Consider the following 17,059-nt stretch of genomic DNA (forward strand, 5'->3'; position numbering starts at 1 on the left):
CAACAACACGTACGGCTCACGAGCGCGGCAGGAGGATTCCGAGATTGGACTATGGCCTCGCGGCTGGCTGTCTTTTTGGGAATATGCCTTGGATATCTGCCCCATATCTGTGCACTACTTTTGTTTGGGAGTTAGCCTTGCTCGCCGACAGTCATTTCACACCAGCCCAGGCAAGGGCAGGCTGATACACTGACATGTGACCCGGGTTCTACATAGTTGCCTGATTTCTCTACTATCATTCCCCCTTTCCTTGTGTAATCCCCTCACGATACCCCTCACGGCATGGCATAGCGATCAAGTTAATATAAGTACCTACCCTACCTGAGCGACCAATATATCACGCCACGACCAGTCTGTGCCAGCCACGGTACTGCGTCTGGGCGTTCATCCGTCGGGTCCCGTGTTCGCCTGTCTATGGAAAACAGGAAACATGTTTCATGCGACCAGACATTCGGCGCTTTATGCAGTATATTGTGCGAGGGTGAACCCCAGATACCACTACCAGCCTCGCTCCTGCCCACGCTTGGCATTATCAGGGTGGCCACAGAGAGCTTGCGCTTTGACCCTATCTGTGCACTCCATACGTCGACGGAGTATATCCGAAGGCACTGACTGCTGTTATAGAGTGAAATCCCAAACGCCCTCGCTTGCCGCCGTGGACGCCACCCCCGTGACTCACCAACTCAATATCCCGAGCGAGTTACCACCTTGAGGCACCCGGCACCCGCTGGCCACCCGGGGCCTCACGCAGCGCTCTTGCTTAGAGCTCATCGGTTATGCCTCCAGTTGAAGATGATTCCTCGCGAACGCGGAGAAGCGCATACCCATATTGCACCTGCATCGGTGTGGAAAGCACATGACGCCTCGGTGTCTCTAGGGGTATACATGATTGAGCAGACACGTATCTAATCCGATGAGGTATTACCTTGTGAGGCATGGCATGGCAAGCGGAAGAGTCGCGATATGGTCATGTTATGTGATGTTTCCCCGCATAACAGCTCGGGATAACAGAGGTGTGGCGGAGGCAATCATATGCCAGCCGTTCCCCAGCCCCAGCAGTACGGGGTGCATCTTTCTGCTTGTTTATCTATCTATGTAGGTAGTATATAAGACCCCGGTAAATAAATAGTTCGCGTCTGCTATTGCGCCCCTCCCTCCTGGCTCTGGTGTCACTGTCTGGATGCTCGGCCGAGGTCAGAGAAGTTACAGTGGGCTTCGGAAGGGCTTGTTTGGAGTTCTGGCTTGTTGTGGGATGCTCAGATGATGCATTCCAAAGTGCCTTGGGGTTATCCTCATGGGCGCCTGCTTTTACTTTGTAAAGTTCTTCTAAGCCTCGTGGGCAGTTTCCCGTAGGGTTGTTAAACTCTCTCGTAATTAAACACATACTCTGTAGGGCTTTAGTGGTGACGTCCTTCGCGATGCTTGAGGCCTAATTACCAGGCGTTCTTTATATCACTGGTGACGAGTTAAATCAGAGCTGTGATTTCTAGGCTTAGCGAGCCAGCACGAAGAACCTACAGGTAGTCAGAACGGCCGAGCGTCCGACCGGCCGAGCGGCCAAATATGTGGCGAACTCAAAGTCCTCTCTGTCAATTTCCTGATAATCTCAAGTCGATATTCCTGTGGTCGCCTCTCGTTCGCCAGATCAGGCGCCTGAACGGCAGCAGCAGAATCAACAACAACAACATCACTACCAGCAACCTAGCAGCAATCAGACAAGAAGACAAGATGGCTTTCGATGGTCCCGACATACGGCCCTTGTGGTCTGGCTTCCCTTTCACCCCCTCGCGCCCAATTTGGGTGAACCAGAGATTACGGCCCCGCGCTGTCCCCCGAGCCGAAGGCAAACAGATTTTTCTTCCCCGCCATAACGCGGCGCACAACACACCCTGCCGTCTTTCCGGAACCCCCGAACGGTCACTGGCCAGGGTCTCAACAATTCACACGCAGATAGCCGCAACCTCACCCGCGCAAACACTGTCCTGCTCCCCTATTCCCATGTCGTCGTTCCGGGACGGAGCAGTGATGGCGCGTTGATAGCGTGCGCATATTTCACGACGTCATAGTGCATTCGTGAACCTGAGCAAGAGAAAAGGAACGAAAAATCGAATTTTTCTTTTGGCCTTTACCGGCCCCTCCCAAAAAAAAAACTAAGCCAAACGGGAAAAGAGAACGCCCGCAATATGTTCTGAAGGGTTCTATCAGCATCCTATAAGTCGAGTTTGTAGTATGCGAAGTGAACTAGCCTTCCCGCACAGCTTATGGTGGTGGTGGTGGTGTGGCCACCGCCACAGAGATAGAACTAGTAGGTCTGTGAAGTTGGTTAGCTGTCTGTTTGATATATCCATTGCAATGAGAGGTTCATAAGTGAAACGGCAATGGTCCGGCAAGGGGTAGAGTGGGGTTTTTCCGCCTTGCAGGAGGAAATGATGCTGCATCTGAAGCTGCTATTGCTGATGTATTGATGTACCATGGACGCCACACTCGCAGAGCAATTACGCAGAACCATCGCGCGCCTGGAAGGCAAAGTCCGCGATGCCGACACTGCTCTCGAGGACGCTGAAGAGGAGAGACACGGGCTTCGGGAGACCATTCTACAGCTGCAGACCATGGGCTACAACAAGAACCAAGTGATTGATCAGCAGCAGCAAGATCTTGTTGCTGATGTAGCAGATGCTGCTGCTGATCTTGTTGTTGCTTCGGCTGTCTATTCTCGAATTTCCACGGCGCTATCGAGCCGAAAGACGGGTGTTGGCGGACGGCGAGGTTTTCAAGTACCCGTCCCAAGCTACTTTGAGCTGGCTCATTGCAACAGACAGACAGACGGACGGAACGAATACAGTAAAATTCTTGTCTGTCATGTCATGCCGCGGGCAAAGGGAGGCAGCGACTGCCGCACAAGCCGCAAAGCTCCCTCTGCTTCCCTTCCCGACGATACCAGCGAATGTGTAGGCGAGTGATTGACTTGAGAGAGAGCGACACAACCCCGACACAAAAAGAAGAGAGAAAAGCCAACCCCAGCCCAATACAAACCAGCAGAGAAAAAGAAAAGAAAGAAAGAAAAAGACCTACTGCAACCCCGTACTCATCCATCCATCCATCCATCTCACCATAAACACACACGCCTGACCCCCAGCCCAGCCGTATTCGAGACGCAGCCTAGAACTGCCCGTAGCACGGGCACCCGACGCACGCGCACGGGTACTTGTTCGTGATGACGCCGACGTCGGTCACGGTGCGGCACTCGACGCTGCCGCACTGCTCGACCAGCTCCGTGATCTTGTGGCTGCAGCGGTGGTGGATGAAGATCTTACGCTGGCACATCTTGGCTTCTTCAGTCTTAGCAAGTTGGTAGGTAATTAGGTAATTAGTTAGGTAGGTCGGCTGGTATGTATGTACCTAGGTAAGGTATGTAGGTCCTAGGTAAGGTATGTAGGTATGGCCGAGAGCGGCGGCGATGTACGTGTGTGTATGCGTGTATGTACGTGTTTGTGTGCCCGCCGATGCTAGATTCGTTTCTGTGGTGTGCGTGTATGCTCGCGTGAGGTATGTGTGCGAATATGTGTGCGAATATGTGTGCGAATATGTGTGCGTGTATGTGTGTGAGGTATGTGTGTCGTTCGCGGATGGCTGCAAGATTCTTTTATTCGTGCGGGAGAAAGACAGAGAGAGGTATGGAAGGGAGGGGTGACTGTGTGCAGATGACGGGATGAAATAGTCGTTGCTGTAGGAGCAGGGAGGAAGCAGGCCGAGTGCGAAGGAAGAAACTCGGTTTTTGTAGTCCTTCGTCTTCTTCTTCGCCTCGACATGAACAATAGAAGACCGGCGACTATTCTTCTTCTGCAATAGACCAGAAGTGGGTCTGCGATTCTCGTGGTTTCCGGTCTGCTCTAATAGCACTTCTCGAATAAAAGCGGCAAGGTGAGAACAATGTAAATGCACATGGCTCCCTTCTTTCTCCACTCCGAGGTTGCTGCCTCTACCTGCCCAGATACTGGGTAAGGTAGGTAGGCAGTTACTAGATAGGAAATCAGGAAGAGACCAACACTGAGTTCTCGTTTTCCTCTGCGGGGAGAGGCTCCTCCTCCATTCCTTGGCGCCTGTACCTAGGATGGGATGCGCCTGGGCGGTTGACTTGGCTGTTGTCAGGGACGGACGCGGTATCGTGTATTTGCAGTCTCTTGCTGTGCATCCTTAGTCCTTTTTCAAACAGGCAGACCGCGGCGGCTATTTCTGTTCAAGCTGTCTTTTGGCCAGGCAGGAGGGCGGCGTCCGCCAAAACAGACTCCAAGAGTAAACAAGCAGACCTAAACAGCTCTCTGGCCGTCATCGTGCGTACTCCGGGGCCCGGGGGCAATGGGAGGCAGCTCAGCACGTCACGTCCGCACGACGTCCGTCATGAACTTGTGGCGGAGAGAGGAGAGAGGGCGGGGTGCTTGACATATAGGAACAAATAATGTACCCACAGAAAAGTAAAAGAAAACGAGAGGGAGAAGGACGAGAAGATGGGAGAGATAGCCCGCGTGTGGCATCACCGGCGCGTGATATGTCGCGTGTGCGCGCGGTAGATAAACACCTCCCTAATTACCTACCTGCCTGCCTACAGGTACTGTACTGTACTAGCACTACAGGCCCAACCAACGATGCTCTATCGCAGTCGAATAGCAGCACCAGCTATGCCATGCCATGTCATGCCTCCTCCACCTCGACCCTTGGTCCCTCGGTCCCTCGGTTCGGCCCCTCTTGGCAGCAGCAGCAGAACGCAGCAGCAGCACACGCAGCTTGCGCGTCCCCGAGCTTCATCTGGCACTGGTGGCTGGCAGGAAGGGGGCGGGGCTAGCACGATAATATTTGGCTGATGTCGGGGAAGGGAGCCTGGTGTGAGTGCGAACAAGGCCGTGTGAGTGTGTGTGAGTGTGTGTGAGTGTGTGTGTGGTGGCCGGCGACGAGGTCCTTCGAGCATCCATCCATCTGCTTGCTTACTTCGCCCGCGCGCGCGCGACCCCCTCCCAGGAAAACCTGCTCGGGGGAGGGGAGGGGGGAGGAGGGCGCACTCACACACAGACGGACAGACAGACAGACGGACAGACAGACAGGCGGACAGACAGACAGGCGGACAGACAGGCGGACAGGCAGACAGACGGACAGGCAGACAGGCAGACAGACAGACAGACCACACTTGGAACTAGTGGGGTTTTCTTAACAAACCCATCGTATAACCCCATCGTGAAGAGGAGAAGAGGGGAGGGGGGCTGACCAAGCCATCAGGAAGCTCTTTCTCGTCTGGATTCCCCCGCCTCCAAGGACCAAGCTCTAGGGACACACGGCGGAGACAGGGGCGAGGTGGGAGAAGTGGAACTGAACATCCCACCAGTTCTAGACAGTCAGTCTCGGTTTGCTTAGTTGAGATCAGCCGCAGACCCGCGATCCCCCATGGCCCTTGTCGTGGGCCCATCACTTGTCCATGACGAACTTACCCCAGGCCAGCCCAGGCCATGCGCGCGCCCGCAAGAGGGCTGGGCTCGGGCGCCGGAGGCTTCCGGAGGAGGCTCGCATCTTGCGGCAATCAAGTTTAGATAAGGCGCGGATTTCCTGGGCAGAAACCCCACCTCGCGCACTCGGAAACTGGTCAACTGACTGAGTTTTGATTTCGGCGGGCCAATATCCCTTTACGGCTTTTTGATTTATCGCTGGTCCCTGATTTGCCTCTGTCTTGGGGGAGCAGCCTATACCGTTCGCACTGATATCAATGCCTGTCCCGGCCGGCTGGTGTAAATCTGATACGCCGACCTGATCCGCGAACCTCGTGCCGCTTTGGGCGATCTCATGCCATGCCCATGCCCATTCCGTGCCACGCCCTGTCCTGCCACGCCCTGCCCGCCGTACCTTCTCCGACAAGCATATCCCTGCCTCGACATAGTAAATCAAATATCCCGCCTGGCGTTCCTCCCCCACAACCAATTATCAGACGAACCCCACACCACGGATGTCCAGAGGCCGACGCCGGATGGTATAACAGCAGCCAGTCAGGCATGACGAAGCTGTCGACAGCCACGGTCAGCATGGCGTCCGCCATATTGGTGCCGTCGTGGCCCGCTGGATGGTGTCTTCTGGATAGGAGGGGGCGGTCCAGTTTCGGGGCTCTCGTAAAGGACTCCGGGAACTCCAGTCAAATCAAACGCTGCTGCGCGACACATACGAATACAACAACTCCTGGTGTGCGGGAATCAAGCCCCATTCGACACCTTTTGGGATGGCCTAAAATGGTGAGCTGATTGGATGTAGCACTGGAAATGCGTCCTGTCCAAGATGGAATGATATTGTGGTAGCGACCCCTTTCTTGCCTTTGCCGCCACCACCACACAAACACCAAACTAGGCAGGTAGCTACCCTAGGTAGCTAGCTTAGCTAGCTCGTGTGCGGGAGCGGCTGCTCGGTTCACCAGTCCGACCACCTCTCTTGGTGCCCTACGGCACACAGGACGCCAAAGCGGGATGTAACCCATAGTATGGCGACGTGCAACGCCAGCAAGGTGCAGCTTCGCCGCCAGCCCACGAGCCAGCGGCTCGCGCCGGCCGCGTCTTGGTGTCCAGCAGACCCCCCGACCCCCACATTGAGGGCATCTCTAAGCCTGTTGCCGCTGCCGCCAGAAGACCCTCGGCTCCCAGGGTTCCAGAGATCCAACACGGCAAGGGCGAGGATGGACGCCAGGACGCCAAGGTTGGAGCTGTACGGCCAGCAGAACCAGGACACGGAGAAGAGCTTGACACCTAAAAACAGCAGCTGCAAGAATGAGCCGGAGAGGGCGGCATGATACTGCAGCCAATGCGCGCATCGATACTGCCACAGGACGGCATAATGTCTAATCTGCTCGACCCGTGTAGTCGGCGGCGGCATGAGGAGCGGGGTGGTCACGGTTGCGGGGCTGGGTCCTGGACTGCTGATGGTTGTGTTCCGAGCACTGCCGCGCCTCCCTAGGCCGCGCTCCGGCGAGGTTGACCCGCCACGGGAGTAGCCGTCAAGCCCGCGTGGTGAGAGAGCCATGCTCTGTGGCTGGCTAAGCCGACGCTGCCGCGGCGCCATAGGCGGCGGGATGGGGTGTGTGTGCTTCTGCAGGATGTTCTGTGTCGTGGGCTGCGGCGAGTCGCCATGGAAGGACGGCAGGTCTTCGTCTGACACTCTGGCATGTTTTGTGGGATCTAGGCAGGGCGGTAGTGTAAGTAGTGTAAGCGAACTGCATCTGGGTAAAGCTATGGGCAGGCACCAAGAGAGATGGGGGGGGCCGCGAAGAGGTGTCAGGAACTAACCTGGGATAGGTGTGCCCGAGGGCATAGGCGAGTCCAGATTCTGGATGCGATGTCCACTCAGGCCGACGGACGGGCTAGCGCCTATAGATCCCCTCATGACTCCGTCCATGCTCGACTCGCTCTTCATGGCGAGCAGCACTTCGCTAGCGCTCGGACGCTCGCTGGGTTTGACAGATAGTAGCTTCTTGAGTAGTTGGTACAGCTTTGACGGGAGATCCGGCCGCTCTTTTCTCTCGTCTTGGAAGCCTTGCCAGTCCTTGATCTCGGCACGCAGCTTGTCGATATCTTCCAGCTCCTCGTGGATGGCATTGGCACTCCGGTAAGGCAGCCGCCCGAAGCACATGAAGTACAGTATCATCCCCAACGAGAAGACATCCGACTTCGTCGTGAAGTTGCCGAACCTGCCGCTTGCGTCCTTCTTGAGAACCTCGGGGGCGCAGTAGGAGATGGTGCCCGTGGAGCCGGTCGACTTACGAGCCACGTTCTCGGCCTGTACCTCGCCAAAGTCGCTGATGAGACAGGCCAGCTGGTTGCCCTCGCGGTGGAGGAGACAGTTGCTCGGCTTCAGGTCCCGATGGATGTAGTTGGAAGCATGCAGGTAGGCCAGGCCTGACGTGATGTCCTGGAACAGAGAGTATATCTCCCTGAAGGACAGGTGTCTCTGGTTGTTGCCGAAGAGGCCCTGGGGCGGCTCCAGCTGGCCCTTGGACCGGCGGCGCATCTGGGCCTTAAGCTCCTCCTTGGTGGTGGCCTTGGGTATGTCGCCAACGACGTAGTGCAGCAGGTCGCCTCCATTGCAGTACTGCTGGAGGATGAAGGCGCAGGCAACGCTGGGGCCGAAGCGGTTGAGCTTGACGTCCTCGAGCCAGACGTGGCGGTACGAGACGAGGTTGGGGTGCGACAGCTTGGCAAGCAGCTCGACCTCGACCAAGACCTTCTCCAGCCAAGCATGGTCGTCGCCGACGGGGACGCGCTTGCAGGCAAAGTGGCCCAGGTGGCAGCCGTCGATCTCGTGCCTGACGAGCATTACGACGCCCTTGCCTCCCCTGCCGAGCTCGCGCTCCTCGACGAAGAAGGTGTTGAAGTAGTTGGGGCTGAAAGCCTCGCGGCGGATGCGGCTGCCCTCCTGGGGAGCCGGCGAGCTGCTCACAAACTCTGCGCCCTCTGCCACGGCGTCGTCGTCCTGGGCGGCATCGGGCTGCGCGGGCTCGACCATGCGGCGGATGGGGCTCGAGGGCGGGCGTGGGGTCTCGGGGACGGCGTGGCCCTGGCGCAGCATGCGGAAGTAGCCGGGGTCGACATAGCTCTCGCGGTGGTCGGGGCCGTCGAAGTGTCTCTCGGGAGGTGACGAGGAGCGCCACGGCTGGTGGCAGGTGGGACATTCGCTGATCTGGAGGCCGCGGATCTCGAGGCGCTGTGACGCAGGATCGCGCACGACGATGGCATTGTGATGACGCCTGCAGCAAGGGCGGGCGAAGAGCAATTGTCAGCCCAGGCGCCGGGGGGGGGGTTCTTCTCTCTCGCAAAGAGTCTCCTCTCTCGCAAAGATCTTCTCTCTCCGTGTAAAGGATAACAAGAGGGGCCAAAACAATCGAGACGGCAGCGAGGGGGTGGTGCAGCAGGGGCGGGGAGGTGGAAGGGGAAACATACAAGACGATTTCGCGGCCCTCGCGCGGATGGTAGGGAATGAGCGACATGGCGGCGGGCCAGAAAGTTGAACTGCCGCCCTCAGAGTCTGCGTCGGCGTCTGCGTCGGCGTGGGCAACTGCCCATACTGGTCGGTTCCGTCTGTTCAGATAGCTGCAGCTTGCCGTACAACTGCGTGGTTATAGCGGTGGCTGTTCCTGTACAGGATCGTCTCGGTAGCTCGGGTCTGTTCTTCTTTGTTGGTTGAGTTGTTGGTGGCGGCGATGATGTCGCTGCAGTGGGTCGAGTTTAGCTCCGGGTAGCTCCCCCACCTGGGGAGCCAAGTTATGTACCTTGGCTGCTAGACCTGGTGTTCCGGTACTTGTCTCGGTAAGGTGACCAAGGGACCACAAGACCAAATTAGTCGCTGCAGGCCTACGGAATGATCAGACCACTCGCTCACGGAATGAACGTGCCAACGTTGCGCTGTTTACCTCGAGTACCCCATATCACGACTGGAAAAGCTAAACCCAATTAATCGTTTTGTTTTTGAACCGTCTTGCCGTCTACTAGTGACGTGACGGGCTCTCACAAGTCACAACAGCCCGCTCAACGGGGCAGCCCACCAACGGGGCAGCCCACCAACGGGGCAGCCCACCAACGGGGACGTTAGGCTCGACCAAGCCCCCCTGGCAACGTTGAGCTCGCTGACTGGAACAGCCGTTGTGGCGATGACGAGTGATGCGTCAGGCAGGTATCCGCATGTATGTACTCCGTCGTTTCGGGAGACATGCAAGAGCAAGCAGTTGCCAGCGAATTGACCAATCGCCGAATTACCTTCGGCTCTTTTGCATCCCCGTCCTTGATGCTATTGGGTGCCACGTCGATCCCAAGATCTCATTTTCGTACTTGTTCCGACCATTGATTGCATTTGCCTGCACCCGAGCATCACAACAGACTGTGCAAACATAGAGGCTTCCACTTTAAACCCAACCCCCGTTTTGACAGGATAACCAGGTTACAGAGAGCGAGGACGGAGGCTTCATATAGAGAGCTGAAGGCGGTTTTCATATACCTAGGTATATATACGCGTGTATTAGATGACCCAAATGGATCATGGACTTGTCTCGTAATCCCCTATGCCAAGAAAAGGATCGAGTTCTCCACCTGGTATACCAAACGTGCGAAAGACGATAAGATGATAAGATCCTCACGGTCCGCCGTCTATATATCTTCCTTATTACTTCTACTTACTATGACCGATAGTCGCTCCACCCCAAACCCATAACGGCAATAGCCTCCACCAACCAGTACAGCTCGGGATGCCACCTTACAAAACCTTGCGGAAGCGGTTGACTTTCTGCGACGCCCTTCGCGCCGACGTTGTGGTGCCCATATTATCCCCAGGACCAAAGTCGGGAGTGCCACCGAGACTGCCAAAGATGTCGCCGATATAGTTGGTTGCGTTGATGCCGAAAGCGAATGTGTCGTTCCACTGGCCAACGATCCCGTTAACGATCTCGATAACGATAGCAAAAAGGTTCCGGATTATAAGCGGGAACCCGTTCTGGTCGACGGCAAACAGGTGGTTATATGCGGTAATACCCGGAGGAGGCCGATCAAAGTCGGAGCTTGGCAATTGGCATCCGTATTAGCAAGACATCTTCTTCGCCAGAAGTCAAGGCAGCCAACAGCCCGCTAGGCGGAGAGGAGGGAGGGCGCGATAAAAGTTACCATGTCGTACTATAATAATACGCCTAAAATCAACCAGGCCAGCCATGGCCATACGCAGAAGGACTTCTAGAGTGGCGTTATCTCCTTGCGCTGTTTTATAGTAGACTCCGCTACCGTTTGTCCAGCTGGTGGTGATGTTCTCGAATGCACCGCTGAGCAGATTACCAGAAAGTAGACGTCGTTCGTAGTAGTGTTACACCTAACGATAGAAGGAGGATAGATGGCAGTAAGCTCGACGTTACTCCCAGTCTTGTACTTTGCCCGGTATGCGGTGGCTTCGAGGTTGTTATACAGGTTTACGTTGAGGGCGAACTGGAAAGCGCAGTTACGTAACGCCTCGTTGACCTTAAAGACCTCGGTACCATAGTAAATGGTGGGAGGCTGGTCTGGTGTAGTTGTTCCGAAGGGGACGTAGCCGGTTGGATAGTTGCTAGGAATCTCTCGGCTATTAAACTCGTACTGGAGCGCAACTTGAATAGTATACTTGACCAAAGCAATACCACCCAGTATGGACTACTGGAGGTTTACGCCGGTAATACCGCTAATTAAGAAGTATATCGACTTCAGGTTGAATTTGCCAGATAGTACAAGAGCGGTGATAGTTATAGCCGCGTTGATTTCTGATTCTCCGTAGTAACTTGACAAATCCGATGATCGACCACGTAGTAGACCTTCGGATAGACCATAGACAATCCAGGCACAGTAATATTGAGGGCTTACATCTATCCGAAGTTAGTCTTTAGTATTTTATCACACCTATACTTGCGCCTCTGGAAAGAACTGCAACAATACGGGTTAGTCGTTTGGGAAAAATTAATTATACGAGGTGCTAATATAGGCAGGTCTATTCTGCTGAGCGTCGAGTGGAAGAGGGCAATATGCTTACCATATTAATAATAAACACCATGGGTGCAACCTTGAGGTTCGGGCGCTGGAAATTCACGCCTTGGTTAGGCGTAGGCGTATCATACGAGATAGTAACCCATACCAGCAGAGCAGTGATTACCTATAGAGTAGGAAGGAGGCGCATAATGTACACGACTACGAGTAGCTGATCGTCAATCAAAGAAGAAACAAGGTGCAACAGACGCGGAGGTGATATGGGGAAGCCTACTTCGGAGTCCAGACGCAGTCAAGGACGGATAGTCGGTGCTACACAAGCGCTTCCGGGGCGGGACGATGGAGTAGGATAGTCGAGTTGAAGAGAGCTCAGGGCATCTAGTAAGTCGTAAGTTGGTATGAGGCTCTCTAGTTTGGAAGTTTTAGTTTTAGAAACAAAAATTGGAAGGGTTGAGAAAGTATAGGTGCAGACTACAGTTGTTAAATCTGAACAGTGCTAATTCCCACTGTCCCAAAACAAGCCGGGCAGGCCGGGGAGGGCAGGAGACAGCGGGGAGCCCTTGCAGGATATCTGCAGACAACCGGACGAATGAGGACCGGGCAACCGGGCAGGGAATCCCATTTTCATCCCAACTTGGACCCCGTAGGCCATGTCCTGGAACCATGTCCTGGAACCGAAAGAAGTTTTCAGGCCCCCTCGTGTCCCCAGCCAGGGCGTCGACTCGGGGTTCGGTCTACTCTCCCACTTCCCTCTGAGGACGGGCTCCCGATTTAAAATTGCCAAGTACAAACGCCGGTACCCAGCGAGGTCCCCTGATCACCCTCAGTCATGAGTTGAATACCACTGACGTCAGTCTCCTCTAGTAATCACCTACGTCGGACTTGCTGGCTTGGCTTGGTTGAGATCTACTAGTATGGAGGCTGTTCAGTCGTCGGGTTGAATAGGAAAGCAGTCTCTCTCCAGAGTCGGTTTCTCTTCGACTCCAGGTAGATAGTTTGGCAAAATTACTATGTAGACACAGTCTCAGCCTCGTTTTGACCGTCACAGTAGCTGTGACGCGTCTGCCAGAATCGTGATTAGAGTCTCGAGGCTGCCTCCTAGAATGTCAGGCAGGCTAGCCAATACAATACATGTTTAATTCCTGCCTGAAAAGTCAAAATTTTGGATCTGTATCCGCTACCACGCGCGCTGAACGCGACTTCCACAACTCGGCTGCCACCTGGCTGCATAGCACAGAGAACACAGAATTTTAAAAACTTTGTTCCGCCTGCAGAAACATTCCTGTATTTTTCCAACACCTTCCACGAGATACCCAGGGCAGGTACTAAGGTAGGTACTCCTGCTAGTAGCACAAACTTGATGATTAATCAGGTGAAAATAAATAAAGCGGGCCGTTTAATCCGATAACCAGGACTCGAGCCCGCCCTTGTCGGCCCCATGGGACCGAAACACGGCCCGGAGACAGGCGGATGCCCCCCTGCTCGACCAATGCGCGGACCGGCCCAATGCGTAAGAAACGCGTGTGGATGAGGTGATAATTAATCAACAGCCCTGGCCGGCGGCCACGCGGGCTATCCCCAATCCGTCAGAGAGTCAGGCAGCCAGGCAGCCGCCTAGCCTCTCGCGCGGGCTGCGTCAGTCTGTGTTTGATCCGGTTGGTGGCTGATTCTGAATAGTTTCAACTTTCTCTCCGTCTGTGCACGAGCACATTTCGTGTCGAGGTATTTGCGGTGAAGTGGAGGCGCTCAATGGATAATGTGCGACAGAGAAGTTTTTTCGTAGCGTCCAGGTTTCACCGCTGTCGGGGCAACATAGGTAACGACCGCAAGAGCCGTGAAGAAAGTCGTTGTTCGTCACCCCCAGCGAGAAAGATGCAGACAGAATAGACTGGTACGCAGCCTTGGAAGTTTGCTGGATGTCAATCAAATACACCCACGTGCTCTAGCTAATTAAATCGCCGGGGGAGATGTTTGTCTTCCAAAAATGGAAGGAACGGCGAGGCTTAAGTGAATGAAAGAAAGGTTAATTAGTGCTGGGCAAGCATTGACTCAACTCAAAGCACTTTCACCTTAATTTTCACCATGACAAACCCATATCCCCCCGCCACGTACTTGATCTCAGGCACAAATCCGCAAGATCAAATCAACTCAGACCCCCACACAAGATGGAGACAGCAGCAGAGCCCTCGGAGCTCACCACCTCACCATCCACCACGCCGCTCAAGCGCATCGGCTTCGGGTCCTGAGGCAGCGTGTGGGCCTCCCCCTCCGCCAATATCGACTCGCGCGCGTCAGCCGTCGTACTGAAGCACGGCGACGGCCTGCCGGAGCGGTCGCTGGCGCACGAAGCGCAGATGCACCGGCACATCCTCGCCACACTCACCTCTACCACACTCACCTCTCCAACCACCTCCCTATTCAACATCCCACAGCACATCGCATTCCTCCAGCCATCGTTGCCATCGCCCTCGTGGCCACACATCCTCTCACGGCTGCCCCACGGACCCGCTCCCTGCGACGCGCTCGTCAGCGAGCGGATCATGCCGCTCCCGGACTGGCGGTGCGACGCGGACAGGCGCGTCTGGGAGGGGGTTTCGGGGCCGCTTTCTCGCGATGAGCCGGTCGATCCTGCGGGTCGAGGACGAGGCCGTGCAGAAGCTGCCCGAGCAGCTCGTTGCGAAGATCGTCGAGACCGTCGGGGGGTATGCCAAGGGAGTTCCGGTTCCCCGTTGAGCGAGACTTATATGGAGTGGTTGACTGCTCTTCATGACTCGGTCCCAGCCATTTGAAGTGTAAATTGTTTGTTTATATATAAGGTATATATATCTAAATTTTAGTAGTTTTTGTAAGGCTCGCGTGAAGCTCAACATCATCGCGACGATGGTCCCCAAGTATGCAGGTACAGGCATCTAAACCGTGCACCTCCAGAAAGGATTAAATAACAGTATAGAGTTCATAAAGATTCCCCTACTCCACCCCAGCCGTTTACCTTTTCAAAAGAAAATATTTTCAAGACGTCCCCAACCATGTTATAATCTCACCTCGTGTAACCCCCATCCAGCTCGGCGGGCGGCCCCGAGCCCGAGTAGTACCGCGGGGGCGGTGCGCTGCCAGCGAGCTCGCTGCCCCCTCTCCTGTGCCCTCCGTTCTGCGCCTCCTTGACCGGCTCACTGTACTGCTGGGGAGTAGAGAGGGGGAGCTCGTGGTGGTCGATGTCCTGCAGCTCGTGCGGCTGCATACCGCCCTGAGGCAGCATGATCTTGGACTCGGGCGAGAACTGCTGGCCGCCGGCCTCGTACGGCCGCTCTATCGCGGCTGCGCCCAGTTCCCTCCGGCGCCGTCGTCTCATGATGAGCCACGCTGCGAGGCCGACGAGCGCTATAGCGGCCACTCCTCCGACGACGCCTCCTGCTATCGCCCCGACATTCGTCGATGAGCCAGAAGACGTGGCCTCGGGCGACGATGTAGGTGGGGGCGATGCTATGTTGTTGTTCCGTCAGCGAGCCGTTGCTTCTCTGGCTGACAGGGAGAGAGTGACACTTACTGCTATTAGACGTGCTCGTTGCGAACAACTTTTTGACATCGTCCGACGACCACTGGACCTTTGAGAGTACCCTGGGCGAGGAATAGAGTTAGCCACGCGCCTTGGGTGTACATGGGTTACGAAGATGACACCTACCCAGCCGAATACAAGTCCTGGATCGCCTTGGGGGACTCGTAGGCGGGGGCGCTGGCGTTATACGAGTGGCTCCACTTCTGGTCCACCATGTCGAACAAGAGTAGGCCCTGGGGCGCCGGATCCACGTCATTGTACCCCTTCCCGAAGCCGTCGACGCCACCGATGCTGAGGACCTGCCGGTTGCCGACGACGACGCATGCCTGCGTGGTCCGTACGCCATCCGGAGAGTCGGGAAGCTTGGTCCAGACGAACCCGGGCAGACTCAACACGTAGCTGTCGTTGTACGCGAACTTGTCCCGTCTGTTGGTCCCTCCAAACATGAAGCTGGCTGGTGTTAGCTGATACATCCACCGTCACGCCTGCACCATGAGGACCTCTGACCCCGGTCACCGCCAATCATAGCATGAAACGCGGGGAATATGGCAGGGGTGTAGAGGTGGAGGGTTGACTGGGACTCACATTTCGTGGCGGCCGCTGGGATCTGAGAAGCCGGCGGTGCAGAACTCGGACCGAGGATAGGGCGGGACGTCACCGGTCGTGACCTGCGAGTATGTCTTCTTGGTCTGCGGGTCGAAAAAGGTCAAGTTTTGCAAGTCAAAGTTTGGAGACGTTCCAAAATCGGGGTTCGGGTCGTCGGCAGGCGGGGCGAAGCCGCCAAAGGCGAATATGAGGCCGTTGGGGCCGAACGAGGGAACAAACTCGGCCGAGGCGCCGGCGATTCTGTCAAAGGGGCTAAAGTTTGTGGTGCCGTTTTGCCACACCCTCGTCGACAGGTTGTACGTGGCCATTCCGGGCAGCGTTTGCGTGATGGCGCGGAACTGCTCGGTCCAGCCCGACGCGACGCCACCCATGACGAAGGCCGAGTCGCTTGTGGCAGCCACGGCGGCGAATTCTCCCGGGTGGAGTGTATTGAGGAGGCTTGGGTTTGCGGCTGGTGCAACAGACCAGGTACCGCCGCCGCTCCCGTCGGCGGCGAACTTCCAGAGCGTCGTCTCGGTCATGTTGAAGCCCCTTATCCACTTGCCTCCCCACGAGTAAAAGACGTTTGCCGACCTGTCGGCCCAGGCCTGCATATTGGTCTTGAGCGGGCCCTGTTTTTTTATAGTTCGCATAGCAACGCTATCGCTAGTCCAGGACTTGGACATGTCGATGGACACGGTCGAGTTGACTGGAAAAAGTGTGAGCTCGTGAACGTGTTTCGTACGCCAACGTCAACACGGGTAGGCGTCTATCTCACCTTGTACCGAGAAGATAACACTCCCATCGCGATCCTTGAAGGTGGCAACCTTTCCATCCACCTTCTGAGACATCTCGCCGCCGTCAACGTAGACGAAATCGCCGAGGACGACGGCATTGGCTGTTGCCTTCCTCATGAAGTTGGCCACCGACGGGACGTCTGGCAAGGCAGCTGCTATGGCCGCCCAGAAGGCGAGCCCCAGCACAACGAGCCATGTCGACGCCATCCAACGCGAGGCGAGTCTAGTTCTTCCAAGTTGGTGATTCTGACCCGTGGCTCAGGCGGACGCGGACGCGACGGGGACAGGACGGGGTTCGCGATGCTCGGCGGTCCTACGGAATACCGTCCGGAGTTTGTTGTGTGGAGGGAAAAAAGAAAGGAACATGCGCCTGACGTCGAGGTCTCAGTTCCAGGTCTCCCCATTCCCATTCACGTTTTCCTCCTAGTCCAGTCCTACCCTCTGGAGTCTGCACCCCTACCTACCTAGCCGCCAAGCGCTCGGATGACACCCTGTATTCCCGGGCAGTGCCGACGACAGGCGGGCGACAAAAGGTCAAGGCATTGAAGGATTTGGCCCCTGCGCCACATACGACACAGCTTCCGACAGAGGGGGGCGACAGGGGGCTCTAGCGGCTT

The 17,059-nt window shown here is 56.0% G+C and overlaps 4 protein-coding genes across 4 annotated transcripts; all 4 read right to left on the bottom strand.

Annotated features, from left to right (window-relative positions):
• Window positions 1–2,495: 2,495 nt before the first annotated feature.
• On the bottom strand, window positions 2,496–3,324 carry B0T26DRAFT_753037 (uncharacterized protein; the record flags this gene model as incomplete). The annotated part of the gene is made up of 2 exons (XM_060445611.1): window positions 2,496–2,559; window positions 3,194–3,324. 2 exons carry the CDS (start codon window positions 3,322–3,324, stop codon window positions 2,496–2,498), a joined length of 195 nt encoding a protein of 64 aa, XP_060294180.1.
• A 3,114-nt stretch (window positions 3,325–6,438) lies between these two features.
• Window positions 6,439–9,004, bottom strand: B0T26DRAFT_677267 (kinase-like domain-containing protein; the record flags this gene model as incomplete). Its single annotated transcript, XM_060440083.1, has 3 exons — window positions 6,439–7,199; window positions 7,308–8,764; window positions 8,958–9,004. The coding sequence occupies 3 exons, from the start codon at window positions 9,002–9,004 to the stop codon at window positions 6,439–6,441; spliced, it is 2,265 nt and encodes a 754-aa protein (XP_060294181.1).
• A 1,113-nt stretch (window positions 9,005–10,117) lies between these two features.
• B0T26DRAFT_780724 (purine nucleoside permease-domain-containing protein) lies at window positions 10,118–11,574 on the bottom strand (the record flags this gene model as incomplete). Its single annotated transcript, XM_060446694.1, has 5 exons — window positions 10,118–10,564; window positions 10,595–10,599; window positions 10,678–10,806; window positions 10,845–11,180; window positions 11,554–11,574. 5 exons carry the CDS (start codon window positions 11,572–11,574, stop codon window positions 10,264–10,266), a joined length of 792 nt encoding a protein of 263 aa, XP_060294182.1. The 3' UTR covers window positions 10,118–10,263.
• A 3,539-nt stretch (window positions 11,575–15,113) lies between these two features.
• B0T26DRAFT_346521 (uncharacterized protein) lies at window positions 15,114–16,849 on the bottom strand. The gene is made up of 3 exons (XM_060434531.1): window positions 16,424–16,849; window positions 15,646–16,354; window positions 15,114–15,510 (listed from the first exon to the last, which is right to left on the bottom strand). The coding sequence occupies exons 1-3, from the start codon at window positions 16,647–16,649 to the stop codon at window positions 15,183–15,185; spliced, it is 1,263 nt and encodes a 420-aa protein (XP_060294183.1). The 5' UTR covers window positions 16,650–16,849; the 3' UTR covers window positions 15,114–15,182.
• Window positions 16,850–17,059: the final 210 nt, after the last annotated feature.

The sequence above is a fragment of the Lasiosphaeria miniovina genome (genome assembly GCF_030549165.1).
Source record: "Lasiosphaeria miniovina strain SMH2392-1A chromosome Unknown B0T26scaffold_5, whole genome shotgun sequence".
NCBI lineage: Eukaryota > Fungi > Ascomycota > Sordariomycetes > Sordariales > Lasiosphaeriaceae > Lasiosphaeria > Lasiosphaeria miniovina.

What these genes read in the sequence shown, in the direction of transcription:
- B0T26DRAFT_346521 (XM_060434531.1), bottom strand. Translation starts at nt 16,649, where the DNA reads ATGGCGTCGACATGGCTCGTTGTGCTGGGGCTCGCCTTCTGGGCGGCC. An exon ending in TGTTATCTTCTCGGTACAAG is followed by an intron (nt 16,355 to 16,423) that starts GTGAGATAGACG and finishes CACTTTTTCCAG; the next exon opens with TCAACTCGACCGTGTCCATC. An exon ending in CCCAGCGGCCGCCACGAAAT is followed by an intron (nt 15,511 to 15,645) that starts GTGAGTCCCAGT and finishes AACACCAGCCAG; the next exon opens with CTTCATGTTTGGAGGGACCA.